General features: G+C 47.4%; 1 protein-coding gene across 1 annotated transcript; it reads left to right on the top strand.

The window, feature by feature from the left end:
• Positions 1 to 6,952, top strand: LOC139394247 (uncharacterized). The gene is made up of 6 exons (XM_071142273.1): positions 1 to 606; positions 1,163 to 1,223; positions 1,534 to 2,364; positions 5,465 to 5,639; positions 5,990 to 6,258; positions 6,774 to 6,952. Exons 1-6 carry the CDS (start codon positions 1 to 3, stop codon positions 6,950 to 6,952), a joined length of 2,121 nt encoding a protein of 706 aa, XP_070998374.1.
• Positions 6,953 to 13,280: the final 6,328 nt, after the last annotated feature.

The following is a 13,280-nucleotide window of genomic DNA, read 5'->3' as shown; positions in this document are numbered from 1 at the left end:
ATGAGCTCACTAAACTTCTCTCCTCCTGTTAAAGAAGAGGAGGATGCCTGCTGGACGGAGAAAGAGGGTCTGTGGCTGAACGATGTCGTGAAAGAGGAGAAGGAAGAGGAGGCTGTTACAATACAACAACAAGTAGAGGGTGAGACTGTTGCCGTGAAAGAGGAAGAGAAAGACGTTTCAGTGAAAGAAGAGGAATACGAGTTCAGAGTGAAAGAGGAAGAGGATGATGTTACGGTAAAAGAAGAGGAGATGGAAGTTACAGTGAAAGAAGAGGAAGACGAGTTCAGAGTGACAGAGGAAGAGGAGGAGGTTACTGAGGAGGAAGAGGAAGACGAGTTCAGAGTGACAGAGGAGGAGGTTACTGAGGAGGAAGAGGAAGTGGATGCACCATTGAGAGCATCCTGTCGGGCTGTATCACAGCTTGGTACGGCAACGCCCACAACTGCCAGAGGGAGGCGCGGTCTGCCCAACGCATCACCGGGGGCAAACTACCTGCCCTCCAGGACACCTACACCACCCGATGTCACAGGAAGGCCAAAAATATCACCAAGGACAACAGCCACCCGAGACACTGTCTGTTCACCCCGCTATCATCCAGAAGGCGAGGTCAGTACAGGTGCATCAAAGCTGAGAGACTGAAAAACAGCTTCTATCTCAAGGCCATTGGACTGTTAAATAGCCATCACTAGCACATTAGAGGCTGCTGCCCTATAGGCACAGACTAGGAATCACTGGCCACTTTAAGGAATGGATCACTAGTCACTTTAATAATGTTTACACATCTGGCACTACTCATCTCATATGTACACACGGTATTCTATCCTATTCTACTGTATCTCAGTCTATGCTGCTCTGACATCGCTCGTCCAAATATTTATATATTCTTAATTCCATTCCTTTAGATTGTGTGTATTGTTAGATATTACTTGTTAGATATTACTGCACTGTCAGAGCTAGAAACACAAGCATTTCACTACACCCGCAATAACATCTGCTGAACACCTGTATGTGACCAATAACATCTGCTGAACACCTGTATGTGACCAATAACATCTGCTGAACAGGTGTATGTGACCAATAACATCTGCTGAACACCTGTATGTGACCAATAACATCTGCTGAACAGGTGTATGTGACAAATAACATGTGATTTGATTTATAGGATGCAGTGTTTGGAGTGAAGGAGGAGGAGGAGGAGGAGGAGGAGGAGGGAGAGATAACTGGTACGTTGGTGGAAGAGGAGGAGACCGGAGACCTGATTAACTCCAGTATGTTCTGTTTTAAAACAGTTCTGGAACTAGAATAGATTCAACTCCAGGCTGACAACAGAGGAGGAGTGTTTTAGTGGGAGGAGGAGTGTTTTAGTGGGAGGAGTGGAAGGCGGGGTTAAAGATGTTCTAGAGTGAGAAGGTGTGGTTTCTAAGCAACAACTAATCAGCCTGGAGCATTCTACTTGTTGGATCACTGATTGTGTGGTGTTTTTTATATTTTTTATGTATTGTTCTTTTGACTTCTTTTTTTTTTTCATACAAGAGAGAACTCCGGTGCGCTCTGCAGTGCGTTCCTGTCCGCTTTGCCCTAAGGTTGTGGTCGGCTTCAGTCAGCACCTGAGGCACACACACAATGTGAGGAACACGGAGGAGAGGATCCTCCTTTGTAATTGGCAGTCGGGCCGTGTCAACATCAGGCAGGAGCCGTGCCCAGTGACAGGATGCTCCACCCATGTCAGCAGGCTGGACCGGCACATGGAGTCGCACACAGAGCTCGACAGATCGCAGAGGAGACGGGCTTTAGAGGAACTCAGGAGACGGCTGACCATGGAGCGGCTGGCCACGTTGAGGGCGTCCAACCCTGTCGTCCCGCTGGCCACCCATTTGGATATTGTGGAGTGGGAAACAAAGCAGGAAGAGGAGGACAACTCTTTAGATTCACTGCTGTCTCCTTTGGAAGAGGATGAGGAGGACGTGAGCTGCAGAGATTATTCCTGCCACTGCCAGGTGCCCATCCTGAGGCTACGGAAAGCTTTGCAAGAGCGGGATGAGGCCCTGACCAAGAGAAGTGCGACCATCCAATCCGTTAGAGAGGACAACCTGAAGCTGACCTCGGAACTGAATAGAGCGAGGAAGAGGTATCAGCTACTGAAAAGGCAGAAGACGAGTGTCAGCGCGAGGTCGGCAAACGCAAGGTCAGCGAAGACGAGGTCAGCGAAGAGGTCCAGGTTTCAGACCGAGCCATCTCGTCCTGCGTCAGACACAGAACAAGAGGAGCTACAGCGGGACCAAGTCGTGGGTTCAGGAGCCCAGATAGAGGAGGCCACGGCGCTCAGATCTAGCAGCCAAACTCCCTTCCCGGGCTCTGCTCTGAGTAAGAACTGTCTTTAAATAGTATTTTGTATTTGAATAGCCTAAAGGCTTTTTGTTATGCCTCACTGTGTTCACGTTGTAGAAAAGGGTCCAGCTAATCACAGTTATAGTGCTTTCAGAAAGTATTCTTACCCCTTGACTTATTGCACATTTTGTTGCTTCGTCTTGAATTCAAAATGGATGAAATTGATTTCTCTCTACAGACCCCCATTATGACAAAATCTAAACATTGTTTGTAGAAATGTTTGCAAATGTATTGAAAATTAAATACAGAAATATCTCATTTACTTAAGTATTCACACCCCTGAGTAAACACATTGTAGAAGCACCTTTGGCAGCGATTACAGCTGTGAGTTTTTCTGGGTGAGTCTCTAAAAGTTTTTCACACATGGATTGTGCAACATTTGCCCGTTATTCTTTTAAAAATTCTTAAAAGTTTTGTCAAATTGTTTGTTGATCATTGCTAGACAACCATTTTCAGGTCTTGCCATAGATTTAAGTCAAAACTGTAATCTTGGCCGCTCAGGAACATTCACTGTCTTCTTGTTAAGCAACTCCAGTGTAGATTTGGCATTGTGTTTTAGGTTATTGTCCTGCTGAAAGGTGAATTCATCTCCCAGTGTCTGGTGGAAAGCAGACTGAACCAGGTTTTCCTCTAGGATTTTTGCCTGTGCTTAGTTCCATTCTGTTGATTTTTTTTATCCTGAAAAACTCTCCAGTCCTTAACAATGACAAGCATACCCATAACATGACGCAGCCACCACTATGCTTGAAAATATGGAGGAGTGGTACTCACACTTTTTTTTTACCCATCTACCAATAGGTGCCCTTCTTTACGAGGCATTGGAAAAAACCTCCCTTGTCTTTGTGGTTGAATCTGTGTTTGAAATGCACTGCTCGACTGAGGGACATTACAGATAATTGTATGTGTGAGGTACAGAGATGAGGTAGTCATTCAAAAAATAATTTGAAACACTATTATTACACACACAGTGAGTCCATGCTACTCATCTTATACCTGGTAAAATAAGGGTTAAATAAACTTAAGTGCATTTTTACTCCTCGGCGTACCATAACATAAGGGTTTGAAAACTTATTGACTCATCACATTTCAGCTTTTCATTTTTAATTCATTTGTAAAAACAAAATATGAAAAACGTAATTCCACTTTGACATTATGGGGTATCGTGTGAAGGCCAGTAACAAACATATCTAGGTTTAATTCTTGTTAAATTCAAGCTGTGACACGACAATAAGTGGAAAAAGTTAAGCGGTGTGAAGGTCCTGTAACTTTAGGGTCACTTGTGTAGACTTCTGTAGGGCCCTTCCTCCGCTGTGTCTGGCCTGCTTCACTCCGCCCCAGACCCCACCCTCTCTCCGCTGTGTCTGGCCTGCTTCACTCCGCCCCAGACCCCACCCGTCCTCCGCTGTATCTGGCCTGCTTCACTCCGCCCCAGACCCCACCCGTCCTCCGCTGTGTCTGGCCTGCTTCACTCCGCCCCAGACCCCACCCGTCCTCCGCTGTGTCTGGCCTTCACTCCGCCCCAGACCCCACCCGTCCTCCGCTGTGTCTGGCCCGCTTCACTCCGCCCCAGACCCCACCCGTCCTCCGCTGTGTCTGGCCTGCTTCACTCCGCCCCAGACCCCACCCGTCCTCCGCTGTGTCTGGCCTGCTTCACTCCGCCCCAGACCCCACCCGTCCTCCTCTTGTCTGGCCTGCTTCACTCCGCCCCAGACCCCACCCGTCCTCCGCTGTGTCTGGCCTGCTTCACTCCGCCCCAGACCCCACCCGTCCTCCGCTGTGTCTGGCCTGCTTCACTCCGCCCCAGACCCCACCCGTCCTCCGCTGTGTCTGGCCTGCTTCACTCCGCCCCAGACCCCACCCGTCCTCCGCTGTGTCTGGCCTGCTTCACTCCGCCCCAGACCCCACCCGTCCTCCGCTGTATCTGGCCTGCTTCACTCCGCCCCAGACCCCACCCGTCCTCCGCTGTGTCTGGCCTGCTTCACTCCGCCCCAGACCCCACCCGTCCTCCGCTGTGTCTGGCCTGCTTCACTCCGCCCCAGACCCCACCCGTCCTCCGCTGTGTCTGGCCTGCTTCACTCCGCCCCAGACCCCACCCGTCCTCCGCTGTGTCTGGCCTGCTTCACTCTGCCCCAGACCCCACCCGTCCTCCGCTGTGTCTGGCCTGCTTCACTCCGCCCCAGACCCCACCCGTCCTCCGCTGTGTCTGGCCTGCTTCACTCCGCCCCAGACCCCACCCGTCCTCCGCTGTGTCTGGCCTGCTTCACTCTGCCCCAGACCCCACCCGTCCTCCGCTGTGTCTGGCCTGCTTCACTCCGCCCCAGACCCCACCCGTCCTCCGCTGTGTCTGGCCTGCTTCACTCCGCCCCAGACCCCACCCGTCCTCCGCTGTGTCTGGCCTGCTTCACTCTGCCCCAGACCCCACCCGTCCTCCGCTGTGTCTGGCCTGCTTCACTCCGCCCCAGACCCCACCCGTCCTCCGCTGTATCTGGCCTGCTTCACTCCACCCCAGACCCCACCCGTCCTCTGCTGTGTCTGGCCTGCTTCACTCTGCCCCAGACCCCACCCGTCCTCCGCTGTATCTGGCCTGCTTCACTCCGCCCCAGACCCCACCCGTCCTCTGCTGTGTCTGGCCTGCTTCACTCCTCCCCAGACCCCACCCGTCCTCCGCTGTGTCTGGCCTGCTTCACTCCGCCCCAGACCCCACCCACCCTGAGTTCCCTTTGAGTCCACTGCCCTGTCCTATTTGTCTGTCCTGACTGTGCAGGTGACTATTCAAGTCTGATTTGATTCATCTGAGGGAATAGAATCAAATGCTTCTTTGTCTTCAAATGATTTGTGTTTGAAACATATTAGAAAAACAGCCTGTCTGATTTATGTTGTGAGATCTGTCTTAAGTCCTAAATGTTGTGTCCTAAATGTTATGTGTCTTTGATTAGGTGTGTTTATAGAGGGGTTCGGGAAGACCTGTGAAGGCCCCAGTCTAAAATATCATGTTTCTATGATTAGGTGTGTTTATAGAGGGGTTCAGGAAGATCTGTGAAGGCCCCAATCCATAATGTTATGTGTCTATGATTAGGTGTGTTTATAGAGGGGTTCAGGAAGATCTGTGAAGGCCCCAGTCCAAACAATAAGCTGAAGCAAAATTGTGCCGTGAAGCTCAAGATGGTGCAACAATTTTTGAAGTTCATGGCGAAGGATGAGAAATATCCATCCCCTCTCAGTTTCCTGGCAGACCGGGACAACATGAGGAGGTGAGCAGAGATCTGTCTTTCTCTTTGGTCTCATCAGCGTTCATTAACAACACACTAATGGATGTTGTGGTGTGTGTGGGTGTGTGGGTGGGTGTGTGTGGGGCGGGGTGGGTGGGTGTGTGTTGTGTGTGGGTGGGTGTGTGTTGTGTGTGGGTGTGTGGGTGGGTGGGTGTGTGTGTGTGTCTGTGTGGTGTGTTGTGTGTGTCTGTGTGGTGTGTTGTGTTGTGTGTGTCTGTGTGGTGTGTTGTGTGTGTCTGTGTGGTGTGTTGTGTTGTGTGTGCGTGTGGGGGTGTGTGTCGGGGGGGTGGGTGGGTCTGTCTGTGTGGTATGTGTGTGTGTGTGTGTTTTAGATGGTTTCAGACCCTTCAGCAGAACAAGGCCGTCGCCATGGTCAACCACTACACCTCGACTATCGGTGCATTTCTCCAATACGCCGAGGAGACCCCTCCGCCTGGCTGCCGGCTGACCAAAAACCACTGGAAGGAGATCAACCGGGCAATGAAGGAGATCAACAAGTCCGTGAAAGGAGCCGTCTCCAACAAGGAAGGCAAGGGGGTGTCTATAAAGAGCCTGCTGGAGTGCCAGTCTCTTGCCAAGGACAAGATCCCCCAAGTGCTGAGTAAGTTTTTCCTCAATCTGGGATGTCACTGTTATTCCACTCTTCTAGACGTCAGAGATGTTCACAGGACATTATGGAAGCTGTCTGTTATTATTATAGATGTTCACAGGACATTATGGAAGCTGTCTGTTATTATTATAGATGTTTACAGGACATTATGGAAGCTGTCTGTTATTATTATAGATGTTTACAGGACATTATGGAAGCTGTCTGTTATTATTATAGATGTTTACAGGACATTATGGAAGCTGTCTGTTATTATTATAGATGTTTACAGGACATTATGGAAGCTGTCTGTTATTATTATAGATGTATATTATGGAAGCATTATTATAGGACATTATGGAAGCTGTCTGTTATTATTATAGATGTTCACAGGACATTATGGAAGCTGTCTGTTATTATTATAGATGTCAGAGATGTATACAGGACATTATGGAAGCTGTCTGTTATTATTATAGATGTATACAGGACATTATGGAAGTTATCCTGTTTTTATTCTCATGTTCCCACAGAAACCTTGGCAGAAACAATGACACAGAGGAACCAGAACCGGTTTTACGGATTCCTGTGTGCCTATTTCACCTCCATGTACGGCCACAGCCCGGGCCTTTATAGAAACATGATGGTGAAGGAGGTGGAGGAGGTCCAGCGTGGCCTGTCTGGGACCTGTCTGATCACCGTAAGTCTATAACCAACCATACACCTGAACGTGGCCCAGTGGGGCCTGTCTGGGACCTGTCTGATCAACGTAAGTCTATAACCATACACCTGAACGTGGCCCAGTGGGGCCTGTCTGGGACCTGTCTGATCAACGTAAGTCTATAACCAACCATACACCTGAACGTGGCCCAGTGGGGCCTGTCTGGGACCTGTCTGATCAACGTAAGTCTATAACCAACCATACACCTGAACGTGGCCCAGTGGGGCCTGTCTGGGACCTGTCTGATCAACGTATGTCTATAACCAACCATACACCTGAACGTGGCCCAGTGGGGCCTGTCTGGGACCTGTCTGGGGCCTGTCTGGGACCTGTCTGATCAACGTAAGTCTGTAACCAACCATACACCTGAACGTGGCCCAGTGGGACCTGTCTGGGACCTGTCTGATCAACGTAAGTCTATAACCAACCATACACCTGAACGTGGCCCAGTGGGGCCTGTCTGGGACCTGTCTGATCAACGTAAGTCTATAACCAACCATACACCTGAACGTGGCCCAGTGGGGCCTGTCTGGGACCTGTCTGATCAACGTAAGTCTATAACCAACCATACACCTGAACGTGGCCCAGTGGGGCCTGTCTGGGACCTGTCTGATCAACGTAAGTCTATAACCAACCCTACACCTGAACGTGGCCCAGTGGGGCCTGTCTGGGACCTGTCTGGGACCTGTCTGGGACCTGTCTGATCAACGTAAGTCTATAACCAACCATACACCTGAACGTGGCCCAGTGGGGCCTGTCTGGGACTTGTCTGGGACCGTCTGGGACCTGTCTGATCAACGTAAGTCTATAACCAACCATACACCTGAACGTGGCCCAGTGGGGCCTGTCTGGGACCTGTCTGGGACCTGTCTGATCAACGTAAGTCTATAACCAACCATACACCTGAACGTGGCCCAGTGGGGCCTGTCTGGGACTTGTCTGATCAACGTAAGTCTATAACCAACCCTACACCTGAACGTGGTTGGTTGGTTTTGGAAACGACTGCAGGCACCACAGCGTTAATGCCTGTTTTTTTTTTCTCCATTTTCTAATAGGTGGGAAACGCAAAACAAATGCAAACCAGGATCCAGATGTCGCTGACCAAAGAGGAGTACTCTTGGTTTTCAGACTTCCTGAAATTCAAGCACTGCCTGCCAGGGGGAAAGAAAGCCCAGTACTTCTTTTTCAATTCCACCAACACTGAGATCAAGAACCTGCCCGTCTACCTGAGGGAGGCGTGGAAGGAGATGGGCCTGCCTGGAAGCCCTACCTTCACTGACCTGCGGACTTCCATCTTCAGTCATGTCAGTCAGATGGGGGGGGGGGGTGTAAATTAAGAGATCCTACTCCCAACGGCTGTCCCGAAAACCATCAATGACTAAAATATAATATTTTATCTTTTATGTGTCTTGTTTGTGTTCTTACAGGTTAAAAACGTTGTCCCGAATGCCGACGGGGAAACGTTGTCCGACTTCGTGCGCCACGACAGCCGGACGGAAGCCAAACGTTACGCGGTGAATCCTTCCAACGCCGGTGAAACCAGCGCCTTCCTGGAGAAGGCGGTGAAGGGAGAAGATACCGCACCGCGGGCGCCGCAGAGAACCAGCCATCCACCTCCAGAAAGCAGGAGACGAGAGAGGACGTCTCCGAGCGGAGCACCACCCCTGAAGAGACCGAGGTGCAGTACTAGGAGTCTGGCACGTCCGCCGGGGAGGAGGAGCAGGAACGGACGGCCAGACAAAAAATAAGATATTCAGAGACAACGCATCAGATTACACTTGTACACCGTTTAACACTCAAGAACAAACAGATACTCGGACATGGTGGTCTCCTCCAACTGAAGGGCATGGTGGTCTCCTCCAACTGAAGGGCATGGTGGTCTCCTCCAACTGAAGGGCATGGTGGTCTCCTCCAACTGAAGAGCATGTTGCTGCTCGCCTCAGGTTATGAAGCAGCTGAGGTCCATTTAAAGCCCCAAACAGACTCCAGGAGAAAGAAGGACGAGGAAAGACTTCTGACAGTCAGGTGGAAGAGGGGGGTTGACCTCTGACAGTCAGGTGGAAGAGGGGGTTGACCTCTGACAGTCAGGTGGAAGAGGGGGGTTGACCTCTGACAGTCAGGTGGAAGAGGGGGAGTTGACTTCTGACAGTCAGGTGGAAGAGGGGGAGCTGTCTTCTGACAGTCAGGTGGAAGGAGGGGAGCTGTCTTCTGAAGAATGTTCGACTTTCTCACATGTATACACACCACTCAGACACACTCAGACAGACACACCACTCAGGCACCCTCAGACACCACACTCAGACACACCACTCAGACACACCACTCAGGCACACTCAGACACCACACTCAGACACCATACTCAGACACCATTTTCAGACACCATACTCAGACACACCACTCAGACACACCCATTATTAAAAGTAATTTAATGTCATTTCATTTGATTTCTCGTTTAGATTCAATAAAATATTGTTACTAGTTCTCCACTGTGTTTTCATTTCAGAGGTTGAATGTCAAACAGGATGGAGTGAAGTAACATAGGATCATATCTCAGGGAATGTCAAACAGGAAGGGAGATTTAAAACAGGATGGAGTGAAGTAACATAGGATCATATCTCAGGGAATGTCAAACAGGATGGAGTGAAGTAACATAGGATCATATCTCAGGGAATGTCAAACAGGAAGGGAGATTTAAAACAGGATGGAGGGAAGTAACATAGGATCATATCTCAGGGAATGTCAAACAGGAAGGGAGATTTAAAACAGAACTGAGTGAAGTAACAGCAAATACGTTGAATGAGCAACTTCTGAACATGTAGATCCTCACAAGGTTGACGAAATGACCTCATATATTTGTCTAATATGGCTATTTACTGCTGTTGCTCTCATTAGAGGCTTTCTGTAAGTCGTTAGGCCTAAATGTCCTGTCCAAGTTTAGCTGGAATTTAGCCCCAAAGGATTTAAGAGGATTGGTTGACTACAGGCCTAACTGTCCTGTCCAAGTTTAGCTGGAATTTAGCCCCAAAGGATTTAAGAGGATTGGTTGACTACAGGCCTAACTGTACTCTCCAAGTTTAGCTGGAATTTAGCCCCAAATGATTTAAGAGGATTGGTTGACTACAGGCCTAACTGTCCTGTCCAAGTTTAGCTGGAATTTAGCCCCAAAGGATTTAAGAGGATTGGTTGACTACAGGCCTAACTGTACTCTCCAAGTTTAGCTGGAATTTAGCCCCAAAGGATTTAAGAGGATTGGTTGACTACAGGCCTAACTGTCCTGTCCAAGTTTAGCTGGAATTTAGCCCCAAAGGATTTAAGAGGATTGGTTGACTACAGGCCTAACTGTCCTGTCCAAGTTTAGCTGGAATTTAGCCCCAAAGGATTTAAGAGGATTGGTTGACTACAGGCCTAACTGTCCTCTCCAAGTTTTGTCACAAAAATATAAACACAACAATGTTGGTCCCATGTTTCATGAGCTGAAATAAAAGATCACCTAATTTTTTTCATACACACAAAAAAAGTTTTTTTTTCTCTCAAATTTTGTTCAGCATTTCTCATTTGTCAAGATATTTCAACCACCTGACAGGTGTGGTATATCAAGAAGCTGATTAAACAGCATGATCATTACACAGGTGCACCTTGTGCTGGGGACAATAAAAAGCCACTCTAAAATGTGCAGTTTTGTGTCACGACACAATGCCACAGATGTCTTAAGTTTTGGGGGAGCGTACAATTGGCATGCTGACTGCAGGAATGTCAAACAGAGCTGTTGAATGTTCATTTCTCTACTATAAGCCACCCCCAATGTTTTTTTTTTTAAATTTGGCAGTACGCCCAACCGGCTTCACAACCGCAGACCACGTGTAAACACGCCAGCCCCAGGACCTCCACATCCAGCTTCTTCACCTGCGGGAGGGGGTGCTGAGGAGTATTTCTGTATGTAATAAAGCTATTTTGTGGGGGGAAAACAATTTCTGATTGGCTGGGCCTAACTCACTAGTGGGTGGGCCTATACCCTCTCAGCCCCACCCATGGCTGTGCCTCTGCCCAGTCATGTGAAATCCATAGATTAGGGTTTAATTCATTTGTTTCAATTGGTTGATTTTCTTCTATGAACTGTAACTCTGTAAAATCTTTGCAATTGTGTTGCGTTTATATTTTCGGTCAGTATAGTTAGGCTTAACTGTCGTCTCGAATTTTAGCTGGAATTTAGCGCCGAAAGTATTTAAGAAATGTGATTGGTTGACGATAGGCCTATGACTGATTTAGAGGTGTTGGGTTAAATGCGGAAGACATATTTTGGTTGAATCCATTCAGTTATGCAACTGATTTGAGTATCTCCCCCTTTTCCCTACTTCACGTTGTGCAGTTTGAGCTACTCCAGGAAGTGACGTTACAGACTAGCTCAGTGCTGCTCTCATTGAGGAACTCTTACTGAAGGCCGACCGGGGTACTGCAGGCTTCTAGAGACTAAACTTCTTTAGAGACTAAATTATCATTAGAATTTCTGTGTCCGGTTTTAAAATAATCGGTTCTGGTGTATTAAAAGCAATTATTAGTAAAATAATTGTTTTCGAATTTGTATTTTATTTACACGAATATTTACCACGAAGATTGCATTTTGTTTCTTCCCATTCACTATCATTGGGGATCCTGTTTTCTGCCTGTTGAACCGATAGAAGGGGCGGTCGTTCCCCCTCGATTCATATTCACAGTCATTGGTTGGAATCGGCGGTTTGAACTTCCGTGGTTCAATAGAAGGGGCGGTCGTTCCCCCTCGATTCATATTTACAGTCATTGGTTGGAATCGGCGGTTTGTGTTACAAAATAAAAGTCCCTCACTGAAAGGGATGTATACGGAGACAAATTGTGAAATCATGCCATATTTGGACTAGATAAAGCTAAACAAGTTTGGAATGTTGTTATATAAATTCAACAAAATACAACAATTAGTTCATTTGACCTTATATTGTATTTTATTTTTTAAATCAGTTGAAAACGCATTGTGGATGTATTAGACTTCAGAATTGAATTGACGGTATACTTCTATGTCACTGTACAGCCTTACCTGCAGTATGGGTTGTATCAGTCTACTCAGTGACAACAACTGTGAAGTTTTTGTTTACCAATATGTCTGTATTGTGGGATTGTGGGAAATCCCCATCCCAGTCAGTCTATTGTGTGTATTGGACATTCATATTGCCCTGTACAGCCTTATTCATTTTGTTAAGGGGTGGATCAGCTTTAATAATGCAGATAGATTGTAGCTTCCATCCATGTAATTGTCTTCATCATTTCCAATCCCATATATATATAGTATAGTATATATATGTATATACAGTACCAGTCAAAAGTTTGGACACACCTACTCATTCCAGGGTTCTAGAACACCTCCTCATTCCAGGGTTCTAGAACACCTCCTCATTCCAGGGTTCTAGAACACCTCCTCATTCCAGGGTTCTAGAACACCTCCTCATTCCAGGGTTCTAGAACACCTCCTCATTCCAGGGTTCTAGAACACCTCCTCATTCCAGGGTTCTAGAACACCTCAGTTTTTTCTTTTTTTTTTTTTTTTTACTATTTTCTACATTGTAGAATAATAGTGAAGACATCAAAAATATGAAATAACACACATGGAATCATGTAGTAACCAAAAAAAATGGATAAACAAGATTCTTCAAAGTAGCCACCCTTTTGCTTTGATGACAGCTTTGCACACTCTTGGCATTCTCTCAACCAGCTTCATAAGGTGGTCACCTGGAATGCATTTCAAAGAACAGGTGTGCCTTGTTAAAAGACCATTTGTGGAATTGATTTCCTTCTGAATGAGTTTGAGCCAATCAGTTGTGTTGTGACCAGGTAGGGGTGGTGTACATAAGATATTCCTATTTGATTCCATATGTGTTATTTCACAGTTTTGATCTCTTAACTATAATTTTGTAGAAAATGTAGAAAATAGTAAAATAAAGAAAACCCCTTGAATGAGTAGGTGTGTCCAAACCTTTGACTGGTACTGTATTAGTAATCAGTTTCATTCTTGCCTTGCAGTGTACACGGTTCCAAGGACGGTTCCAAGGATCCCGTGAAAGGGTTTACAGAAGCAGGTGTATTTATGAGTGTACACAGACGGTTCCAAGGATCCCGTGAAAGGGTTTACAGAAGCAGGTGTATTTATGAGTGTACACAGACGGTTCCAAGGATACCGTGAAAGAGTTTACAGAAGCAGGTGTATTTATGAGTGTACACAGACGGTTCCAAGGATCCCGTGAAAGAGTTTACAGAAGCAGGTGTATTTATGAGTGTACACAGACGGTTCCAAGGA

This window comes from Oncorhynchus clarkii, unplaced genomic scaffold, assembly GCF_045791955.1.
Source record: "Oncorhynchus clarkii lewisi isolate Uvic-CL-2024 unplaced genomic scaffold, UVic_Ocla_1.0 unplaced_contig_358_pilon_pilon, whole genome shotgun sequence".
Taxonomy (NCBI): domain Eukaryota; kingdom Metazoa; phylum Chordata; class Actinopteri; order Salmoniformes; family Salmonidae; genus Oncorhynchus; species Oncorhynchus clarkii.
Note: the sequence above shows the minus strand (reverse complement) of the source record. Positions and strands in the feature narration are given on the sequence as shown.